The 24,990-nt window shown below is 38.9% G+C and overlaps 1 protein-coding gene across 1 annotated transcript in view; it reads left to right on the plus strand.

Moving 5' to 3' along the window:
- Positions 1-24,990, plus strand: part of LOC122814881 — a 1,525,389-nt gene that overhangs the window by 1,405,160 nt on the left and 95,239 nt on the right. Inside the window, exon 32 of the mRNA XM_044087155.1 lies at positions 22,356-22,513. Coding sequence (XP_043943090.1) covers positions 22,356-22,513 — 158 coding nt within the window. The remainder of the gene's footprint in view (positions 1-22,355; positions 22,514-24,990) is intronic.

Below are 24,990 nucleotides of genomic sequence, written 5' to 3' on the forward strand. Positions count from 1 at the left end.
TGTCCCAACAAAAGTTTGGAGTGTAGACATACCGATTCAGGTATGTCATTGGGTTATTTTTTCACATATGGTAGGGATGAGAGAGAAAGTTCAATTAACAACTAATATATCCTTGTAGATTTCACAACATTCTTAGTCACTGCAGTGATCTGTCCCTTACATGTATTATTACACTACCCAATGGCCTTATATTGTACACTGGTATGTTTATAGATTATTATATAAGTGAACTGTGTCTTACATACAGGCGTGAGAAGATGCAGGTGTTAATGCAACATATGTTGAGAATTGCTCTCATACACTTTGGTTGAGGTGCTAGAATGACAGGTTTGTTTTCATATACATTCTCTATATACACGTTTGACTATCAGTACATTTCTTGGATCAACACACTGATTTTTCCGGGGAACAGGGTACCAGGCTGGTGATGTGGGCCATTTATCTGGACATGCTGGACAGACTGGAACAGTTGTGGGGTATGAATATGCATACAACTTTCTATCTGAACATTCTAGCAAATTCTGTACAGTTGGGTGTAATTATGCATACAACTTTCTATCTGAACATTGTAACAAAATCTGTACAGTTGTGGGGTATGATTATGCATACAACTTACCAGAACTCCCGGGATTCAAACCCCTGCTATGTGTGACAACAAAATTATAGTTAACATCACAGTACACTGTGCTATCAGGAATTGATGTGACACTTTCTACTGTTTTCTGTCTAGGTCTCCCTCACTTGTACAGTATGACTGACCTCTTGGCACTTCCAACATTGTTATACAGAACTTCATACACATTTTATCTGCATACCACAGTGTGGGTAACACTGCTTAATACAACAGTACTATTTATAGTATGCAACAGTTCTACAACATATGAAAGAAGAGTAAATAGAACCACTCCAGGGGTTATACCTTTATTCACAGAATATTACACATTTATTTCTACTTTCTAAGGCTCTTATATTTATTTGATATGACAGTACATGCACAAAAATACTAACCTGCCTCGCGACACAGCCTTTGCAACCTAGCATCATGGGCTTGCTGGTTCATAGCCCACTCATCTGCAGCTGTCAGAGAAATACAGTGATATTTAGCCATACCTATCCATAGTATACACAAGTTAGGCAATTATTAACTACTTAGTAGAATGTGTACTTAGTACTGGGGCATTAGCCATCTGCCAAGACTCCTGGATCCCCCCTCTGCTGCTTCTGGTCAGCATGGTGGTGTCTGACCTGCTCACCAGTCTGGGGGATACCTGTGGCACTGGTGAGGTAATGGGTGAGCCTGTCCCAGGTCTCTGTTTTATACTGTGAGCCCTGGTACTGGCCCTGCAGTAGTCTCTGCTCATGGTGTTTTACCGGGTGCCATATCATGAATTTTGACTCCTGGATGCCCCAGCGCTGTGCTCTAAATCGAGTGCCTTCACCCACACCAGTCATTCTGCCTGCAGTAGGAAGCTACAACCAGTTATGGGAAGTATTCCTGCCTATGGGGTTTAGGCCGATTTCCCACACTTTTCCGTGATTGGCCGGTTTTGAAAAGGCAATGGGCACACATGCTTACCTAAGGTTGGCAGTGCTTAAAGAGGTATACCACTGGGCAGATTGAATTGGCTCCCCTACACATTGCTTACACTTTCTAAGTTGAGCTGTGCTGCAGTTAGCATTGCCTAATAGTTAATTGACACCATATTTGCCTTTTGGCAGTGATTTATTATTCATTACAGGTTATATATGTGTCCGGTATCCGTGATTCATGTGTACATACACTGTATGGGGTCCTGGGACTTCTACACTTTATTACAATAACACCTCAAATCTATGCTTACTGCAGTACTCCAGTTCACATATTTATGTCCTGTGGCAGGTTATACAACATCACACTTTACATCGATTCAGTTCACATGTTTGGTTTGATTTTCCTGTGGTGAGAATTAGTTTGTTGATACCTCACTTGTATGGATTGCTATGATGGCTTAGTGGTCAACTACTGTGCCTGTGGTATGCAGGGTCCTGAGTTCGAGCCTTGCAGAAGCTGCTGATTTTGTTGCTAGGCAGAACACGGGCCGCTGGGTATAGAGTGATTAAGGCACTTTAAAGCAGTTGTAAGTGGGTTTGCACGGAGCTATGCAATGCTAACCTCCTTACAGTTTCTTACACTCAGTTATCTTCTACTTTGCTTAATCTGTGTAGGCAATGTTTACCCCCACGCAAATGCACTTAGACACACTTACTAGTGCTTATATATGCTTGCTACTGCTTATTTGTGCTTAAACCTGCTTACTAGTGCCTTATTCATTATGACACTGACACTTCACATGTGCATTTAATGGAGTACTCTGGTTCACATTTAAATGTTATTTAGTAGGTTATACAGCAAAAAATGCTCTGACCACTACACTATTGCTGTGCTGCTTCATTTGCATATATCTTCCTTGTTATCGTCTTCAGCCTTTTAAGCTGCTTTAACCATAGCTAAGCGATGGGCACACCTGCGCACCTACGGTTAGCTGTACTCAAAGTTTTAAAAAAAAAAAAAAAGGGGTTTCTTCTTTTTATTTTTATGTCCTGTTGCTGTTGTGCACATGGGGGACTGTTGGTGGGGATATGCGGACACCTATGAGCGGTCTTGCTCATTTATTTACACTTTCTGCTGCTCTACTTTGCAGGGGCATGTTTATTCTGAGAGCTCTGCTCTCAGACACACCCCCTGCACTCGTCCACTCTACGTGTAGGATTAGGAGTTCAGGCAGTGCACCTTCATTAATATGCATGGTGTGCTGCCATCCTCCTAAATGGCCGCTTCTGTGCAGGACTAGACTAGTCCTGCATGGAAGATTATTAAATCCGGGGGACTATTTTTTCAGTAGAGTTAGCTGGTTCTGGGTTATTCCAAAGGCAGTTCATCTATGGGAATAATGCAGAATTTAGTCTGTGAACTATGGCACTCATTTTTACCACATATGACAAAGAATTCACTACTTTAGCTGGAGCCTGAATCCAGTAGTTTCAGAATACAATTTATTTTAATCTGAGCTGAATCAGTCAAACAGCTGTGGCCTGGGTGTCCTTAGCTATTTTAATCTGTCACAGTACTTAATAAATATGCAATTAATTATCATATAGTGCATGGAGGATGATGAAATACTTCCAAAAACTGGGAAAAAGATAAACTTGTTAAGCACATCCCTAAGTTGAGACCTGATCCTAACAGTGCAAAGTAGTACATAACATAAGATTGTTAAACACCCCAAGCACTTTTAAGATTGGGTCTCATGTTAGTGACTAAAAGGATACAGTGCCCGTTGGCAAAGACCAATGGCAGAAGGTAAAATAGCTATTCAGAGAAATCAGAACTTCACTCTGCCACATTTATAAAGAGAAAGTACGGCAGGCAAAGGGTTTAACAGCTTTTAAAGCTGTTAATTCTACGGTGGTGCATTTAATTTTTGGTTACTATCTGACAGTGCTAAGTGCTTTACCAATTTCAAAGACTTTGAAAACCAGTAAAACACTTCATGCTCCAAGACTTTACTTTTTATAACTTGTAGTATATATATCAGGTGGAGCTCCATGCACTACAAATAATTATGATTGGTTCACAGGCCACCACCTTTTCTTATGTGTTTTCCCCATGGATGCCAATATTCACTCCCAAACTTCACCCTCAAGGCAAATATCTTAGCATCCATGTTTTGAATATATATGCCACTTCTAATCAGAAAATATCATTATCCCACTATGATATTAACACAGCAGTGTGGCATGAATACTGTGGAAAAAATAGGCAAAACATAAATGATAAAGATTTGAACAGAAACATATTTTAAGTGAAGATGACAATACTTCATCAGTGATGAAGGAATACTTTGCTTTCTTTGCTTGTGAAGAAACTTCGGAAAGAGATAATGAAATTAACCATCAGATTAAGTCTAAATCACATCACACAGAAGATATTGAAAGCCACTGATAAATTAAGTAACAATAATTCATCTTTGGTAAACTCTACACTCAGAGTGGTTGTCAATGTCAACAGTTGCCAAAAACTTTCCCTTAGCAATGAGATTTATTGTTAGCAAATGGAAGTGTACAGATCTGTATTGCTATGTATCTGTACAGATCAGGGATATAGTAATATTGCAATTTTTGTGAGATTTATATAAAGGTAAATTCCAGCCTGTGTAATGCCATCAAATTATTGACTCTTTGAAGCTGTATCATTCAGTACAGAGTAAAGTGCATTTTGTGACATTTTTGGACTACTCAGATATTATGGAATCCAGATGCTTTAATAATAAATAAGAGCATAGTTTGATTCTTTGCGAAGTTTTAAAATCAGAGAAGAATTCAAGAAAGTAATTTAATTCGCTTTTTGAGTTTGAACTTAAGTTGTCTAAATGATATAGCCACTTAGAGCTGTTTTTGCACTGTCTGATGTTTCCGAATGTTATTTCATGCATTGAACAATTGTTTAGCCTGGTGTATTGGCCATCCTGGCTTTAACTAGTGGTTTCATCTAAGTGAGAGGCAGACTACTGCATCTCTTGCATAGCTTTTAGTACATGGGCTTCACATTTTACTAGTTTTTCATTGCTTATTTTGTTTCCTTGATTGGTACTGCACTTACATGCACTGCCAAAGCCACCAAGGCAGCTTTATTTGCATAGTGGATAGATTGTGCAAGTAAATTCTTTATTCTTGTACAATTTAAAGTGTAATTTCTTCTAAATCGTGTGAGTGAATTATCCATGCTCTGTCAAAACACCTTTTACATTGCCGTGCAGAGCCATGCAGAGCTGAGCTAAGATAAACAGGCTTGAACAAATTTCTGTGCTCCTTCCTTCTCTTAGCAGCACAGTTCATATGTTTCTGCAGGTAAACAACCTCCCTCATATTATCACTAAACTTCACCACATGGCAGCATTGGTCATCATGGGGAGACAGAACAGCAGTGCTACCATGTGATGACCAGTGTTGCCATGTGAAGACAGCACTGGTAGTACTGGTCATCATGGGGAGACAGCAGACCAGTACTACCATGTGATGACCAGTGACCAGTGCAGCCATGTGATGAATAATCTGCTGGTTTGAGAAATACCTCTTTTATGGAATAGACTGCCCCTGAATGCAAAGCACAGTAGTTCCCTGACCCTTTTTAAGCACAGTTTGTATGATTAGATGAGTAAACATAAGTATACCCCTGGTCTGCTCCTCAAACCCTCATTGAAAGAGGACATACCTAGGTACAAAGTAATTCCTACTGTTAGCAGTCTCACCTGGCCTTTCAAGCCCTTATGAAAAGAGACTGCAATTAGGTCCAAAGTATTTCATCCTGTTGGTGATGTAGTACTACTTGTACAGTATGTCTTGGTAAATTTAATGTGGGATCATGTGGTAGGAATTTCTCAGTATCAGCGTTGAACACATTGGATGCATATCAGACATAAATATAATGTTAAATCTAAAAATAAATCCCTAAGCTACAACCCAAATATAAATAAACAGGCTCTACAATAAAATGAAAAAGCTAATTGTATGTAAAAATAAATGTAACTCTACAAATTCCAAAAACATTCTTGCCAACTGTAACAGGGAACTCTAATCCCTGATCATATCTACCAAAGCTAGATATGGGGTAAATATAGAAACCCAGGCAAGCGATAATCACAAAGTCTGTTTAATTAAGTTAGAAACCTCAGAAATAATGCTCAAAACCCTGTAGAACTAACATTAAATAATAGCACATATTCTAGTCCTGAGGACCTATCCAATCTACTGGTGGATAAAATTAGCTCTAACTTCACCCCTCTTCCCCCGGGTCTATATTATAACATCGAAGTCTTAAAACTTCGAATGTTATAATATCGAACCCTGTGCACCGAACACTGAAAATAGCAAAGCTGCAGAATATCGAATACTTTCCTAGGGAAAGTATTCAGTGGGCCATTTCTGCAGCTTCGCTATTTCCTCGACTGTGGAGTGAAGATTACGGACCGGGTTAAGGTAAGTGTGCGAACAGATCGGGTTAAGGTGAGTGTGTGATAGTTAGGGACCTTAGGGTTAGGGAGCGGGTAAGGTGAGTTTGGGATAGGGACCTTAGGGTTACGGAGCGAGTAAGCTGAGTGCGCGATAGGGACCTTGGGGTTAGTGAGCGGGTAAGATGAGTGTGCGATAGGGACCTTAAGGTTAGGGAACAGGTAAGGTGAGTGTGCGATAGGGACTTTAGGGTTAGGGAGCGGGTAAGGTGGGTGTGCGATAGTTAGGGACTTTAGGGTTAGGGAGTGGGTAAGGTGAGTGTGAGGTAGCTAAGGACCTTAGGGTTACGGTTGGGTTAAGGTAAGTGGATAGCTAGTAGTGTATGTATGGTTTAGTGTAGGGTTTTGTGAAGTGTATGTGTGTGGATTATTTATTTTGGTGTGCTTGTGTTGTATGTATGTCGGAACAGCAAATTTTTTCCCTGGGAAAAAAATTGCTATTCTGAGTGTTTGATGTTATAGTCTTTCGATCGAAATGGTTTGATATTATAACATTCGAAGTTTTAAGACTTCAGTGTTATAATATAGACCCCTTCCCCAACACTCCCAGATTGCAAATCAGCTTCCACCCCCCCACCCCCACCCAACTTTCAGAGGATCAACTCTTCAAAGCATTATCTAAGGCCAAAAGCAATACTGCCGTGGGACCTGATAACATACCAGGATGCCTACTGGTCAGCATGAAAAGGGACCTTTAAAACCCCTTCAGAAGCCCTTCGACATCCGCCTCCAGTCAGGTTTTACTGGATGAGTAGATTACTGCAATAGCCATCTTTCTTCACAAAGGTGAGGCATGAAATGATCCAGGCAACTACAAACTTATAAGCCTGATGGCCTCATCAGTAAGGCAATGAAAAGGGTCATTATGGAACTATTAAATACAGACATAGGCAGCCTACAGACTCTTGACTCGGGCTAATTGATTTTGTCAAGTGCAGGTCCTGCATACTTAATCTGACAGACTTTTTTGAAAAGGATATTAAAGCACTGGATGAAGGAAAATCTGTACACACTGCATAGCTACACCTCACAAAGGTGTCTGCTACCATCCTCCACTCATTCATAGGTGAGAAACTAATCCAGATAAATGTAAATTCCTATCTACCTCACTGATTCACAAACAGAACCCAGAAAATTAGAGTGGGGACCTCCAACCACTCCAGAAGACCTGCACTAGTGATGCACCTTGGAGCTCAATCCTTGTGCCACTCTTCTTTGGCATCTAGTTGTCTGAGGACAATGCTAATCTTAAGTGCTTATGGCCGACCAGATTTTCAGATGACTATAAACCTGGTGCCATCATAAACTTTCCAGAAGATACCAAGATCCTTCAAGAAGCTTTAAGAAGATTTTTCCCAAACAAATAGTTAGTGTTAAAGCCACTGCTTAAAACTAAACACCAAAAAATGTATAACTGAATCCTTCTGCAAGCATGACATTCCCTGCTGCTACCACATTAACAACAAACCAGTGAAATCTGACACAGCAGTGGGGGAGCTGGGAACCCATGTGGACAATGAGCTGTCATTTGATTACCATATATCCATTGTTGTAAGGAAGTCCTTTTGCATTGAATAACTTACCAGTAACTTATCAGGGGGTGGCACTGCCTATTAGTAACAGCATGGCATCCAGGTCCAGGGAGGTGGTCATTCCACTGCATTCTCTACTCATTAGATTGATTGTTGAGTATAATACCCCTTTAGTATCTGTCTGTCCAAACACCTGACACAACTTGAGTGACCACAATGCTTTCTCACTAAGAGCATCAAGAACCTAAAGCACAAAAGCTACACTGATCATCACAAATCCCTGTCCTTCTTTTTGGTATCTTACTACTACTTAGGGGCAATCTCTGTGTCACTTGCAGAGATTTTTCTGACCCCATCTTTTCAGACCTACTACACATCTGAAAGTCCAATAGTGGCTGAACACCTGCTCTGGAGATCTCAATCTGTTCTACAAGTTAACTAGAACATGCTTCAGGGATCGATATGTTTCATTGAGAATGCCACTTCTCTAGAATCATCTTCCTCTCCAAGTCAAGCACAGTATTTCTCTTACTATGTTTAGATCTAATCTAGATGAGTCGGTAGGAAAAACTTAAGTTCACTCATGAACTGGCACCCTTGTCCCTTATGAACAGTGTTAACATGTAAATGTCTGCCTGCCCTGGTTATTTAGACTCATAATGCAAGGAGCTCTTGGTTAATCATACTAAACATACTAGGACTAGAAACTTATTGGGCATGCATGGCTAGGCTTCTGAAGACCCTCACAGATCATTAGCCTTGTAAGTACCTATGAAGCTATGAACCTATATGTGTCATTTAATAAGTCTGAATATAAAAGTAAAAGGAGCTGGGTTGCTCACCCCATGACTAGCAGTCAGTTTGCCTTTTGCATAAAGAAACACTAGTGGGTTCTAACATCTAGCAGAAATGATGAAATGGGATAGCTTGCTAAACGTTGTCTGACGTATTGTGACATTCACAGATTACCTTGATAAGGTAATTGGCAGGGTATACTGTAGCTTAGATAGGAGTAGAACTTTGTTGCCTGCTCTGTCAATAGGAAGCAAGGACAACCATGTAGGATCTGTGATAAAGCCTAAATATTTCTGTTCAAGGACCAAATGAATAGTTTCTCCCAAAGGATCATTTTCTACAATCCCAAAATCTATGGAGGAAGACTTTTTTCAGAGTTTAGAAGTTATACATCTTCTGAGAGCATTGTCCAATCAAGTGAAGGTAAATATATGTAAAGATTATGACGAAAGTGAAAGAAATGAGTGAGTACAGTAATGAACCCCCCCCCCCCCCCCGAGAAACACCACTTGTAAGCTTTCTTATGTCTGAAGTAGGGTTACTGGAAGCTATCTGAAAAGTGTTTTTTATTTACACTGCCTACAGAACCAGGAAACTGTCCCAAATGGCATTGGCCCTAACTTAAGAAATAGCTTGTGATTAACAGTAACAAAGACTCTTGTCATATCAATAAACAGTGCACCACTTAGTAGCTCTTTATTCATATTATTGTATAAAGTATTTCTGACTTTGTGCAGAGTTAAATCAGACCTAAAATCATGATGGGTATATTTTAGGAGTCCATAGTCATGTGTTCAATGATTTGATCACAGATTAGTTTCTGAAATATTTTGGCAAGCAGACATAAAATAAAAACGGTCTAAAATGGAATATGTAGGTAGTTTTAATAGAGAAAGTTCAATGAACAGAAATAAGACAGAATGAAGAATGTGCGGTAACAGTTTTGAAATTGTTGGTGTAGCCATTTTTTAGAAAGGCAACACGAATTTGGGTACATTTTGTGCCAGACCTTATGTTTAGTTTTTCTAGTAGTCTGGTGAAGGACATTTAATTGATTATTGTGAAGAGACCATAGTAGAAAGTAAAGTTGAAAGACTATACATGGAATGCTGCTGGATGTTCATAAGTGTTGCTTCATAGGTGTTTACTAGGCTAATGACCATAAAGGCCTTTTTAAGCCTATCCATGCATCCCACATCTCTGACAAGTTCTGGTACCCTTGGTAAGTGCAAGAAGGTGCTTGGGAGATGAAACATTTACAAGCAGAGGTCTGGGAGATGAACCATTTACAGACTGTCTGTGTACATTAGAGACATAGGTGTCAAACCAGGGATGAATTTCCTGTTCCCCATCCAGTTGTCCAAGTTACACTTGAATTGCGTTAAGGAAGAACTCTGCTTTCCATGGATGGGCAGCCTGTTCCAGAGATGGGGTAGTCTCTGGAATACATACCATTCATTATGTTGCTTCATCAGTTACTGTACATAGCCTCTACTTGACTGGCAAATCATGCTTCTGAAACATGAATGCATCAGAAAGGATAGAGCATGACTTATTTTTCAGAGCAATTTTTAAAGGGCTATTTATAATTAAACACAGACAAGCAAAACTGACTTTTTTAAGCAAATCAGAAAAAACATGTCAGCAAGAGACATATTCCTGTAAACCCCCTCAAAAGCTTAGTTTGTATGAGATGCTGTTTGCGTGTTTCCATGTAGTGAGAGTATCCCTGAATCCGTCATTTTATTATGACCATGTCTGATGTCACAATGTCCTTGGAAAAAAAAACAGTTTCCCCTACTATGGTGACTTCAAATAACTAATAAAATGATGGGTCTGACTCAACTTGAATCTGAAAGAGCCTGGCCTAAGTAAGTCATGATAGCCAGTATCAGTGGATATTTTGAGGTGTCCATTTCTGATATAACTGGGGAATCAGCCATCTAAATGCAGACATGCAGTTTCTATGTAACCACAAATATACAGTGCTTTGCTTATTTCAACTAGCCTTGCTTCCTGGACCACTGAGGGCTTCCAATGGAATCAAATCCTATTGTAATATAAGATGTCTGTAAGGCAATCAAAATTTAATTTCCTAAAGTTATTAACTGTTTGTTTTTTTAAAACATTTTTCAAATAAAAATATTTGAACAAAAAAAAATGTAATTTCCTCATACATGCCACTTTTTAATAATACATAAACAGGACATGTTCCACTTGCATAAGAATTTTAGTGTCAGCAGGCATCTATCATGACTTGTATAAAAACAAACAAAAAAAACAGAGCTCTTTTGCCCACCTAGTTCCCATCACTTGATTCAAAATAAGGAAGTCGCTGGGAAAACTCCTGCTATCCCATTCTATTACTGGTAGTCATAGAGATGCGTCTTTGAAAAAATCAAGCGCGTACTATAAAACTGGTCCTGATTTTGCAGAATGTCCCTGATTTTACTTTATAGTTTTGCCATCTGTCTCATAAAAATCTTAATGATAAATCATGAAGGATTGCATTCAGCCAATAATGCCTGACATTACACTTAACTGCTTCTTATTGTCCACAAAATGCATGTTTATGCAGCATGTGTTGTTCTATTTGTGTTTTTAATGAATCAGACTAATATTTAAAAAAAAAAAATCCCTAATATTGGCCTTTGCCCCCCCCTATTATTTTTGCATTCATCCAGAATTCTTGAGTTAAGAAGTCAAAAGGTATGGTCAAGTATACAAGATTATTCAGTACTTACGTATTATCGCAACCACCTTCCAAACATTTGACGGTTTAACATACACTGTTGACAAACTGCAATGTACAGGTCGCAGATATATAACATAAGTACTGAAATTTGTACTAACAAACACTGTGAAACACAACTGTCACACATTTGTTATGTGTAAAACAGCTGTGGAAAGACAAAATGTTATGGCGCTCTGGTTCCATGCAAGTCACGGTTGTACGGACTGGTTTGTCCAACCGCAATAAGCAGCTGTCAAAAACGGAAGTACAGAAATTTGGAGTAATAAACAAAGTGAACAAGAAGTTTACTACATTTATTATGTGTAAAACAGACTGGTAAATAAAAAATGTTAATAACAAAATGTGTGCATCAATGTACTTTACCCATCGCTGACATCATTTCACAAATACTGCGGGGTGCATCCCTGCTCTGTATTGGAGTACAATGCATGCATGACCTCTGAGGCATCCTTTAAAGGGTAAGTGTCAGTATGTCGGCATCACGAAAATACAGTTCAAAGAAGTTTTACCACGTCATGTATGGGAAAAACCACCATTTCAGAAAAGGTTATAATTGTACATTTCATGTCGGAAAATATTCATGGACAGAAGAAAATGTAGGATGGCTGTGGAAGCATGATATGCCATGTTGTCCTACTTAAATCATTAAATGTGTTGGCACAGAACCCCGTTTCTTTCATTACTACCCACATTAAATGTCAAACTGTAAAGGAAAAGTAAACACTGGAAAGAGTCACATTTTACAACATTACGTTAATAAATTTGTCAGCACCTCAACCAAATGTGACTATACCAAGAGCGAGTTGTTTGGGACGTGGTTGCGATAATACGCAAGTGCCAATTATTCTAATGCAAATTTAAATTGTCACCAAATAAGTATAATTAACCATATTTTGTTTTCTTCTCCATTGACACTGGTGTATTTCTATTTGTCGCAAAATATAAAGACTTCCTTCCATTATACTGATAGTCATCAATTAAAAGCAATAAAATAATGTTATTGTTATGCTTACCTTAATCAAATTTGCACTGCCATATCTCTTAAATACCATACAAAAATCAGGCATCTGTATGCAGCAGTGAAATTGTTTTAGTTAAAAGCAGGGAAATCCAAGACATAGTACAAAAAGGGCTTTACATGTAGAATGACTAACATGTATCCATAAATGCATTAGCCAGTGCAGTACATATGCAGTTGCATTATTTTGTTGTTAATTTTATAATCACTTGTTAACCAGGTAAGTGTCCTGATCAGTATGGATCCTTTTCATCTGCATCTTAAGCCACAAATAGAAAGGCAAAACTAAATGCATGTACTGTTAATGTAGTCAGTCAAACAATATGTCTTTGGGAACTGAAAGGACATTCAACAAGGAAGACATGCACACAGAAGAAACACATACATTCTGCACAGATGAAAATCAGAGATCAGGACTGATATTTATAACTGTGAAACAGCAATATTAACACTTGGGTTGTCATGCCACTTACATATAATATTTTTTTATTATAGTAAACACCGTGGCATATGTCAGTATCTCTTAACAGAAATATAAGAACAAGAATCAAACGCCACTCAGATATTTCTTCATTTCACATCAATACTGTTGGGGACAGGAAAGGTCGGCCACGGTGGTGCAGTGCTTAGTGTTGTCGCCTCACAGCAAGAGGTTCTCCGGTTCGATCCTTGGCTGGGGTGCCTTCTGTGCGGAGTCTGCATGTCCTCCCTGTGGTCATGTGGGTTTCCTCCGGGTACTTTGGTTTCATCCCAAAGACATGCTGTGGGTGGATTGGACACTCTAAATTGGCCCTAGGTGTGTGTGTGCATGTGTGTCCTTCTGTGGAAGGTTGGGTGCTGGGCTGGCAACTCAACACTGTAAAACTCCACTGCCAATCATGAGTGGACAGGTGTGCTGCTGTGGCGACCCCTAACTGGGAAAAAGCTAAAAGAAGAAAACTGTTAGGGATAGGAAATCAGAGTACTGTTTTTAATGTAGTTGTTTAAAAGGAGGGAAAAAAGAAGTGAAATAGGGGGAGGAGGGGAGGAAAAAGAAGGAGGAGAAGGTAGCCAGGTAGAATATAAAAGACAGAACTGGCGCTAAAAGAGGAAATAAAAGAGCATATTAAAACAGTGACTCATCTAAACTAATGATTACAGTTCAATTTTGAGATTTTTAGAATTTCATGAATATTGTGATTATGAAACAACTGCTTCCAAAATCTGCTTCTTTTCAAAATAATAAATGGTATTATAGGCTCAATATGTTTTCATAATTTTTACTACTACAAAGATAAAATATCTGGCTTTTCACCTGTTTGGCATTGTGAAAGATATGCCCATATCAGCTCTTGCTATAATTATCAACTTATTTGATCAAAACTCTACCAGCTTTGTACACCATTTTCAAGATAATTTATTTGGAAAATAAACTTGTGGTGCAGGTGACAATCTCTGCACTCATTCTGTAAAACTTCATCAATAATTCTGTTGGAGGCCAGGAACCTGACAAGGACATCTGCTTAGAATAGAACATTATATCACTTATATGAGTAAAAGGCACATCCTTGCCCCATTAGTGGTAAAAAGAACTAGGACAAACCAAGCCAAAAGAGTAAATGGAATCCAGGCAGCAATAAACGTGAATTCAACCCACTTTAATAATCCATCAAAGAACAAATGTGAAAACCAAATTAAAATCCAAAAACAGATAAGTGTTTTTGTTTTTTATTATTAAAACTTCATTAGATAACAGTTATGGAAATAAAGAGTCCTTTTAAAAGTTTTAGAAAAATGACGTTCCAAACTGCCCAATCATCTTAAGCAAAACTGACTAACCCCACAAAAAAGAAAAACATGCAGTTAGAACACTTCGGGCTGCATCTTGCTAACAAGTTACTAAACAAGATTAAAAGCATTATTAGATAGTGAATTACTAATAATAATGTTGAAATATATATATATACACAAAATGAAATAAGAAATAAACTGAAATAAATTAAATTAAATTAAATTTGATACATATAGTCAATAAATAAAGTCATCTTTTCATGCCTTAAATTTCAGCATTTGTAATATGCTAGCCTGCTCATTGAGGCCAGGCCAGCAAAATGTATTCCAATAAATCTGCCAGTAGATTTCTCTCATCTCCAGCTTTATTTTACTTGCCTCCCACCCCAGCAAATGCTGAAATACTTTGCACCAAACTCCAAGTTAATAAATCCAAGGCTATAAACATAATATGTTCCTACATCCCCCCAGGCAAGAACATCAATACCCTAGAAAATATCCTAAGCTGGATTTCCTGCACCTTTCCCCAGGAAACCATAATCTTAGGTGATTTTAATATTGACTGGAGCTCCTGCATATCCCCCAAACCCACCATTCACCTTAATCTCTTTAACTTTCACCAAACCATCAACTCCCCTACTAGAATACATAAATCCACCCACAAACAAACCATTCTAGACTGGATACTGACCAACAACAATCCCCTCTCCTATAAAACAGGAATACTCCCTGACAACATCAGCGACCACCTCCTTACCTTTATCACTAAACAAAAATGCAACAATCCCAAGCTAACTACTTATCGTACCAAATACAACAAAACAGAATTCAATCTAGTATCCTTTCAAAATGAACTCAAAGAATATAACTGGTCAACTCTAAAATACCTCCCAATAGATGAAGCAGTAACCCATTTCAACAATACCTTCCTACAAATTCTAAACCAGCATGCCCCATCCCGCTTAGTCAGAGTCAGCTCCAAAGCAGCTCCATGGCTCTCTAATACAACTAAACAAACTATGCGAGCTAGAAATAAATTATGGTCTAAATGGAGGTCCACAAAAAACCCTATTGACCATCAAAATTTCAAACATCTGAGAAACAAAACAAAGAAACTTATCATTCTGGATAAAAAAAACTACCACTTTCAATATCAACAAAACCAAAACCCAAAAAAATTCTGGTCAGGAATAAATAAACTACTCCATCCAGGCAACACCAAAACACCTACCCCAGCTAGTTTAGCACAAACCCAACCTAACATAATAGCCAACACCTTTAACAACTTCTTCTCTCAAACAGTCACCTCACTTGCAAGCACCATGACTCCCCCCCCCATCCCTCCAAAATACCCCCACTCTAAACAGTACCCACACGCTAAAGTTTGAGACCGTCTCAACAACCTATATACGGAAACTACTATCTAAACTCAAACCCTGCACCCCTTCTGCTGACAAACTTCCAGCTGAATATCTACAACTAGCTGCAACCGAAATAGCCTACCCAGTCTCCATCTTAATAAACAGAACTATAACAGAATCTAAAATCCCATCCTGCTGGAAAATCTCCCATATTATTCCCCTCCATAAAGGAGGAAACTCCAACGAACTCTCCAATTTTCGACCTATTGCCCTTCTATCTCCTCTATCCAAAATAATAGAACGCTGCATTCACCATCAACTTCTACATTATCTCTTGAATAACAACTTGCTTGTAGACTCTCAACATGGTTTTAGACCGTACCACAGTACTTCTACTGCCCTTCTCTCCTTCACTGACACTATCAATAAAAACCGAAATAACAACCTGTTCTCCTCTGCGCTATTCTTGGACCTCTCAAAAGCATTCGATATGGTCAACCATCAACTTCTCCTCGATACCTTAAAATCCCTCTCACTGGATTCACAAGCATTACAGTGGTTCAACTCATACTTGACTAATAGAAAACAAGCAGTCCTTTGGGACAGCCATCTATCCTCTCAACTCCCAATTACTATTGGCGTCCCACAAGGATCCATCCTAGGTCCCCTACTTTTCTCTATTTTCATTAATAACCTGCCCACTTCCCTCCCAACATCCACTTGTATACAATATGCAGATGATTCCACTCTCATCTGCTCTGCTTCTTCCCCAGCGGAACTCCACTCTGCTACCCAATTAGTCTTCACTGCAGCAGAAAAATGGTTTCAACATATCTGTCTCCTCCTAAATCCCAAAAAAAACAAACTACTACTCTTTACCCCAACCTGTAAATCCACCCCAATCTCTTTTTCCATAGCATCCTGTAATGGCACTGTCATCAAACCTGACTGTTGCACTAAACTGCTAGGCGTCACCATAGACAATCAGCTAAATTTTGACTATCACATTGATTTAACTATCAAGACAGTCAATAAAAAGATTGGTGCCCTATACAGACTAAAGCCCTATCTTACTGCTACTTCCCGAGTGGCCCTCGCCCAAACTCACCTTATTTCTACATTAATGTACGCCTCTCCTTCCTTTATCAACATATCTAAAGCTAATCTTCAGAAACTGAATACTGCCTACCACAGTATAGCCAGATTTGCCACTGGCTCTCCATTCCAAACTCACCACTGTCTTAACTTAAAGAAACTAAACTGGCTTGAACTCCCAAACCTAATACTCCTACAACAACTGATCATCACTTTTAAAATTCTACATTACCCCTCCAATATACCCATACTAAATAAACTCATCACACCTTATAAAAATCTCACTACACTTAGATCAGCCAACAAGCTACTAGTTACTACTTTGAAATCTCATAACAAATCAGGTGATTCCTTATTTGCAAACACTATCGGTTCTTACTGGAATAAACTTCCCACAGAACTGACCTCCCTAGGCTCATGTCACCTTTTCAAAAAACAGATGAAAACTCACCTACTAATTCACTGGCTATGTCCCTGCTCCAATCCCGACTGAGCTCAGCATTTTTATTACTCTCTCCAGTCTGCTACTGTGTAATCTTTCCGCTCCCGTTCTAACTTAGACTGACTTCATCAGCCCCCTTTATTGGACCATCACTCTTTTTTTCTCTCAAATTTCTGTTTGCCTCCCCTACTAACCATCTATTTTTTCTGTCTCTTTCTACTTTTAGCTGACCTCCTATAATCCTGCTACCTTTGCATTTCATCACTATCCTGTTTCCCCCCTCTCCTTTTCCAACTGGATACTCCCGACCTTTACTTAGTCCATAATACTTGTACCAAACAGATAATATACTTTTCCCGCTTTCTGTCTACCTTATTTTCTTCCTTTTCCTTATCTTTAACTACATAATTACCTGTTAAACTTCCAACCTGCTCTTTTAACACTTTATATTAACAGATTTCTTGCTTTTTGCTAATACCTAATTTGTTATCATGACTACTGACTAATGATATTTTTTAACTTGACTAATGATATTTTTTAACTTTACTTTGTATTTTAGATACTGGAGCTTATCTCCTTAGCCCCTTAACTGAACTTTGTTTGTCATCTACTCAGACTAGTCCAGGAAAACTGTATATTCATTTGTAGTTTGCCTCATTACATTATGTTAGTGTTAGTTTAGTAATGACTTCGTAAACTGTATTGTCTTATTCTGATAGTGGAGCTTTTCTCCTCGGGCCTCTGCTGAAAATGGACATGTATCCAGCCAGACTAGCCCGGTTAACAAATGTAAAATAAAATAAATAAATAAATAAATAAATTTTCCATGGGCCACCCCTTGGATCTGTTTTCACTTGTTTCAAAATAGTGAACTTGAAAGTATGACTGGGGTATTCCAAAAAATGCTTATACAGTGCATTAGTGCTTTTTCATTTCCTCATATCATATATATGTTCATAGATCTGTGCAGGGAGTTTCCTTTCATTTTTCCCACTATAGTACCCCCCCCCCACATTGCTGGCAAAGTGCAACATAAACAATTGCCTTGCTTTTGCAATCCACCCTGTGGGGTATTTTAAAACATTTCTCTCGATCAGGAATCTGTCCCCTGTGACTATGAATTTACAAAATGAACATCTACCACATTTGAACATGCACGGTTTTGCCCTCGTAAAATGTTGCCCACCCTTAAACAAATTTTTGAGGGTACATCCTTTTCTAAATACTATTGTGGGTGCCAGTCCAGCTTTCTCTCTGAGGGCTCTATCCTCTCTCAACAGTACCTAATTTTTGTTCAATGTAGACATGATACAAGAACTATCCAGGCTATATGTGATGATGAGAAAAGAAGGGTAAGACGCATCTGCTTTCAGGTCCTGTTTATAGCATACATGTTCTTGTGCCCCACCACAAAGAGGTGGTAACAAATGTCCTGATCTCTTTTGGAATGCCACTTCCTGCACCATTTCATCAATTAAAGATTTCAGATACCCCCTATTCTGGAACACATTTTTCATCGTGTCGCATTTCTCCTTGAATTCCTCATCCAAAGTTTTCATACACGTGGCTTGGACCAGCTGGTCCTTGACCACTGCTTTTTTCTGAAAAAAATGGATGAGAGCTTAAAAATGTAATAAGGGGTTTGAATACATTATTTTCTATGTATCCAGGATAAATTGCAATGGTTGTTATAATCTTTGAGCAGCAAGACATCCAAATAGGGCAGGGTGATATACCTATACGTGTGAGTAAAGGATAAGAGGGAGGTCATATGATTTATGTAGCCAGTGAAGTCCCCAGTCTCAGATTCTTTCCCCTTCCAGATGATAAAGATATTGTCCAGATAGCGCTTGTACAGTCTGAAGTAGATTTGGCAGGGGCTTCCAATGATGTAATGACGTTCCCATTCTAACATTACTATGCTGGCAAAGAGGATCCAACTGGGGACCCCATGGCTACCCCTTCTTTTTGCAGATAATATAAACCATTGAATGAAATAAAGTTGTTATTGAGGATCATTTCCATTAACTCCTGATATAGGTTGATTTGGTCCTGCCCGAGTTGTAAGGCATAACTCCAAGATAAATAAGATAAAATGGGATGAAATGAAAACCCTTTGTTTGTGGTGCAGGAGAAAATGCTAATGTCTACCATTAGCATTTTCTCCTGGACCACAAACAAAGGGTGAAAATACTAATGTCTACCATTTAATCATCATATTTAAACATAACAGCTAGAGTATGGATGAAATTTGACAATTAAATTATTATTAATGACACTAGCAAAAATTGGTACATGGAAAATGGGTCTGGTTTATAAATCCCTAATGCAAGTTTCTGCATTGTTTAAGAGGGAGGCTGTTTGATTGCTGTCCAGAGACATTTTTCCTCTGGGTAGCATAAAGTAACTGAAACTGCCATTGGCTTTCACTATATAAAACCTCCTTAGTGGAATATTATATGACTGTCTCCTCCTTCAAGCATTCATTTGACTTATTAACCCATCAGTTACATTAGCAGAGGTTTATGCGCAGAGGTGCAAATCAAGTCGTTACTAGCATATAAAATGGAGCCATGTTACTAGAGGTGTTGCCAGGGTGAGGACAGGCCAAGATGCACAATTATGAGACCTGACACTCAGACTATCATGTCTGCTACTCTGCTGGATATATATGCAAAATTTACACAGTGCAGCTCCTCTATACTACCCAAGCAATATATTACTGATTCGTACCTGCTGGATTAGCATGTATCTGCAGTCTGTAATGAAGTGGGTGAGTACATCGCTGAATGCTTCTAGTATGGTATGGGGGGCAAGTACATAAAGTATATATTACTACTTAATAGGAAGTTGTGTGCCCAAAGGTAGAAGGGTAACTAATAGAAAGGGCAATCACCTGGATGGGAGTGCTAGGAGATGTGACAATATACAATAACAATAGGGAATCAATCAAGGAATGGTGTGTTGCTTGGTTGGTGGGCTGAGATCAGCAGAGTAAATACATAGTGCCATTAATACCTACAAGACAGCAGTAACATTGTTATTGTTTAAAAATAAAAAAAAAAAACTGGCAAATCTGACAAAACTTTGACAATCATATTGCCAAAGTAGTTAGGAAATCCTTCTATGTGGCCCATCTAATTACTAAAGGGTTTGCATCTAGAAATGAAGAGGTTATACTGCACCTCTACTCGTCACTCATCAGACCCATCATAAAGTATGATGCCCCATTTGGGATGTACCTCACAAGACACCTCCAACAGCTGGAAAGCCCACAAAAGTATCTCACCAAGAGGATTACTGGCCTCAAACATATGTCCTATGCAGACCGACTGAAAAAAACTCCGGCTGTACTCAGTGGCATATCACTTACTCAGAGTTGATCTCTGCCTGACTTACAAAGCCATGTCCAACTCAGAATTGATGGTCATGCTCCACCTAAAGAAATCCAAGTCACTGCGAGCCACGTGCTCTAGTGAGTTAAACCTCGCCACAACAATAAATAGAACATGCTGGAGGGATAGATTCCTGTCACAAAGACTCCCCATGCTTTGGAACAAAATTCATAACTACATTAGGCAGAACCCCTCACTAACACTCTTCAAGAGAAACCTTGACGAGTGGATGGGTAACAGAAAATGCACCCCTGGGATCACTTCATTGGCTCTGCTTGACAGAGGCTCAGTTAATTAATCAATGGGGCGGTGAAAGCCGACACACTCTGGCTAGGCTTATAAATGCCCTCGGGCAGATAGCCTAGTACCTACCTATGAACCTATGAACCTATAAAGGAACAGTGGGTGACATGGGGGAGCTATTATTTTGTAGAGCAAACTGTTTTTATGTTGTGTGTGTGGGTGTCTGCTGACATATGAAAAGGGCATCTTTTTATAATGTGTGCAGGGGAGCAAGGCTGTTATATTAAAAGAAATTTGCTTGTGCTACATATGTGGAAGGGACTACATGCACATTGAGGTTCTTCATGAAATAGAGCCATAGAAAACACTAATACACAATGAGGATATGGCATTCATTCCATGTGATTTATTGTACTCCAGATACTAAGAGTGCAAAAGCATTATCATAGCTACAGTAACTGACCTACACACCAATCTCACATAGTTCAAGTATAGGCCATCTCATCTAGCCATAAGAATAATCAAACCGTTTGCACAGAAAAGCCACATAGTTAAGAACAACAAAAGGTTTTAGGCAAACCAAAGTACTTTAAACCTCCGTGGAAGGGGATATATGCATGGTTTGGCTTTATTGGTCTGTACACATAAGTAAATACTTCTAAAAAATAAAAATGTTAGTAAGCATACGTAAGCCATGGTGCTGGAACACATGTATGTCCTTAAGAGCTCCTTTGCACATATTCCATGGGACTCATCTAAGTGTTACTAGTAGCACCAAGAAAGTTCAGTCATGGGTACCTTTCTGTATGACACTTACTACAAACAGGCAACATTGGCATTCAGTCTCTATGAGTGACCAAGATTGTGGAAGACGGCAAACTGAGTGTTGTTGTCAGCTTACCCCATAATAGTAAAGCAAGGGCTAGATAAACCTTGCTCATAAGCATGCACAGAATGCTAAAAATGCAGTAAGATCCCTATGCCTTCCTCTTGTAGCTCACATTCTATTTAAAACATACCCCATTGGATAAAACCTTGCTCATAAGCATGCACAGAATGCTAAAAAATGCAGTAAGATCCCTATGCCTTCCTCTTATAGCTCACATTCTATTTAAAACATACCCCATTGGATAAAACCTTCCTCATAAGCATGCACAGAATGCTACAAAATGCAGTAAGATCCCTATGCCTTCCTCTTGTAGCTCACATTCTATGTAAAACATACCCCATTGGATAAAACCTTGCTCATAAGTATGCACAGAATGCTAAACAATGCAGTAAAATCCCTATGCCTTCCTCTTGTAGCTCACATTCTATTTAAAACATACCCCATTGGTAAGGACCTAGTTAGGTTTAACATGGCTTCAGAGTGATGTGCACAGATCTAAAGTTCAGGGTGAATTATTTTATACCAGTCTAAACACAAAAGAAGCTGTCATGCTTGCTAACATACAAAAAAGCTTCACTTGGAGGTAGAATAATTTGAGTGTGAATATTCCTTGGTTAAATAGCACTAGTTTCAAATGAGATTACTACTGGAGAAATTCTCACTTCTTCAAGGCATAACAACCTTGGAGTTCATTGCGTTCAGCAGGAGATCAGGGACTTGCCCTGGAGGGAGGGTGTGGGGATATTTGCCCCATTGTAAAAATCTGACTAAAACTGTGCTACAAATTATTGTTTCAAAACTTCAAGTATAATGCATATTTCTTTTGTTGATAATGCTGACTTAGAACCAAACATATTTGATTCTACAACATGGCAGATATATAGCAAAAATGGTTAACTTAAAATAATATTCAGATACAAGAAATGTTACATTGATTGTTAGTAGTGTCTGTTAAAGGTATGCCACATATTAAAATAAAACTGATGAAGGTAATGTTCTTTCCATTCTAACAGAAAACCAGTGCCACAAGACAGATCAAGTTCTGGCAACTTGAAAACTGGCCACTGAAAGAACCCTTCCCACAGTCATCACCTGTTGTTATTAGCCTACTGGGAGAGCTAGAGAGATGGCAACAGAAGACACAAAATATGCCAATTGTAGTAACATGCCCGTAAGTATTTTGTGCTTTCATTGTACTTCTGTAGTAGGGGAAATATTGAAATGCTTCCCTATGCACATAGCTCATTTGATGACTTCATGAATATTGTTAACATGGGTAATATCTCACACAGTACGCCTACACTCTGTAGGATTTACCTGATGGAATCATCTGGAGCACTATGGTGATTTTTAGTCTGGTAGACTCCTGGAGCATGAGAGAGAAACTTTTTGTTTAACTACTATGATACCAAACAGAAAAACGCTGATACCACACGTGCAATGTCACTCATAAGCAGAAAGCTAAACTGGATTTATTGAGGCCATATGTGCAAACAGAATAACATGCATTTTCAAAACTCTGACTGAAAGGCTATTGAGGAGCTTAGCTGTTTAACTTCAGATGTTGGCAAGAGATTACTAAATGGGCAAGTACTAGCTGGGTCATGGTGTTTCAAGAGATGTGCCATTTGGTATATTGTAAACAGAGAATAGGATACATTGCTAAGACATATAAACCAGTTAACATTTTAATCAAATGTTTGGAATGAGTGACCAAACAACTAAGGTATGAAGAAACCTATTGAGCACAGTAGAAACACAGAGGTGATGACTGCCAGCTGTCCAGTTCTTTGACAACCATATTGAAACCAAAGCCATATGATAAGAGCAATGCCAAACCAGAATTCTACCAAAGAAAAATGGAGAATCCAAAACAATTTGCAAAAGAGGCAAGTTTCTTATCCAAAAATGATGATATACAAAACAATTGATGTTAGAGGAATAGATGGTCAAAGTTAAACAACACCAGCAGATGACAAAGAAGCTGGTGCAGTTGCTAGTGTGACAGGGGTCCTTCTGGAAGACACTACTGAAGGACCTCTTTACTTCATTGTTCCAAACCCAGCATTACATCACAGATGTCATCCTGAATGTTTGAGAAAAAAAAAACTCGAAAGCTAAAATTATAAAATGAGGAACTTGTACAATTTTGTCTTGATAAAAATACCACCAAATGTTGCTAAAGACAGTTATGAAAAAATACTGCTTGCAGTAAATAAGCACTATGGAGTAGAAATGCACAACTGTATGGCAGAACAGTGGATGCCAAGCATTATTTCTACTAGGAATATATGAACTAGCTGAGGTTCAGGGATGCTGGATCAGAGGAATTCTAACTCCAGTAAACTGATGTATGAATTTGGAAAGGTACACAAATATATAGTATACACTAATTGCGTCTTCGTTGTTCTTTGCCATCATCTTTATCACCATTTAGCCTTATTTTCCCATTTTTACATGGAGTTGGGGTGTCATGTCAATGTTTGCCATCTCTGTCTCTTCTTTGAGAGATGTTCCTCTACCTCTTTGACAGTCATGTCTAAGCATCACAAATCTTGTCTCACACAATGCAGCCATCTTTTGGATGACATCTTCATCTCATCTTTGCTTTCTTCCTGTCTCTTCCAAATCTGTTTTACCATTTTGTTTTCTTTTGTCCTGTATATGTTACTGAACCACTGTAATCTGTTTGCTGCAATCCTGTCTGCAATTGGGGTTATTCTGGATTCGGTTCTGATGTCATTGGGTTATTCTGGCTTCAGTTCAGATGTGCTTATGTCTTTGCCTTTCCCACACTGTGCATCCTACCAGCAATCAGGCACTTTTTCTCCATTATCTCAAGCTTCCTCACCTCCTCCACCTTTACTGCTCAGGTTTCTGTGTCAGGGGTTGGGAGGGTGGCCTAATGGTTAAGGTGTTTGCCTTACAAACACAAGGTACAGGGTTTGAGTCTCACAGGGGATAAATGGCTAGGCTTAAAAAAATGGCTCGCAGGGGCAGTTAGCCTAGTACTAATCTATGAATCTATGAATTCATTAGCACTCATAATACAACTGCTATGTACACCTTCCTTTATAGGACAGTAACACTAACTCATGATGGCCGTGAATAAACATATGTAAATAATGTAGTAATGAGAAATAATGTCAGTGTTGTATGCTAATGAGTCCTCTTCCTGCCTGCTTGTGATTCGTAGGCATGTTTTGATGCATTTCTGTGCCTTCCACAGAATTACTCCTTTTCTATCTACTTTGCAATTGGCAAAGATGCTGTTTTCTTGCTACTAGCTTTCCTGCTTCCCAGTGTGAGCTACTGGTTTTGGCTGAGCCAAAACCACTTGAGCCCAGTTGTGCTCACCAGTCAAGATGGAGGAGATATAGGCAAAGAATTATACATTATAATTTTGAAAATCATGAAATCCTTGACAGGTTTAGAGTGGGAAGGGATATTGTAAAGGTCTTAGTGAGCATGTATTGTCCCCACAGGGATATGTGGCCTTCCTGTCCTTGTAGATACTATGACATGTGTAGCCCTCACTATACCTACTGCAGGGACCTTCCAGAGAAAGGCTGGGGACACACTGGCTGTTTCCCAGGCTTCTGTCTCAAGAATACTTCAGTAGTTCCTAGACGTACTCTTAGTATGTAT

Source organism: Protopterus annectens, chromosome 1.part1 (genome assembly GCF_019279795.1).
Source record: "Protopterus annectens isolate FY-2018-M chromosome 1.part1, PAN1.0, whole genome shotgun sequence".
In the NCBI taxonomy this organism is placed as follows: Eukaryota; Metazoa; Chordata; order Ceratodontiformes; family Protopteridae; genus Protopterus; species Protopterus annectens.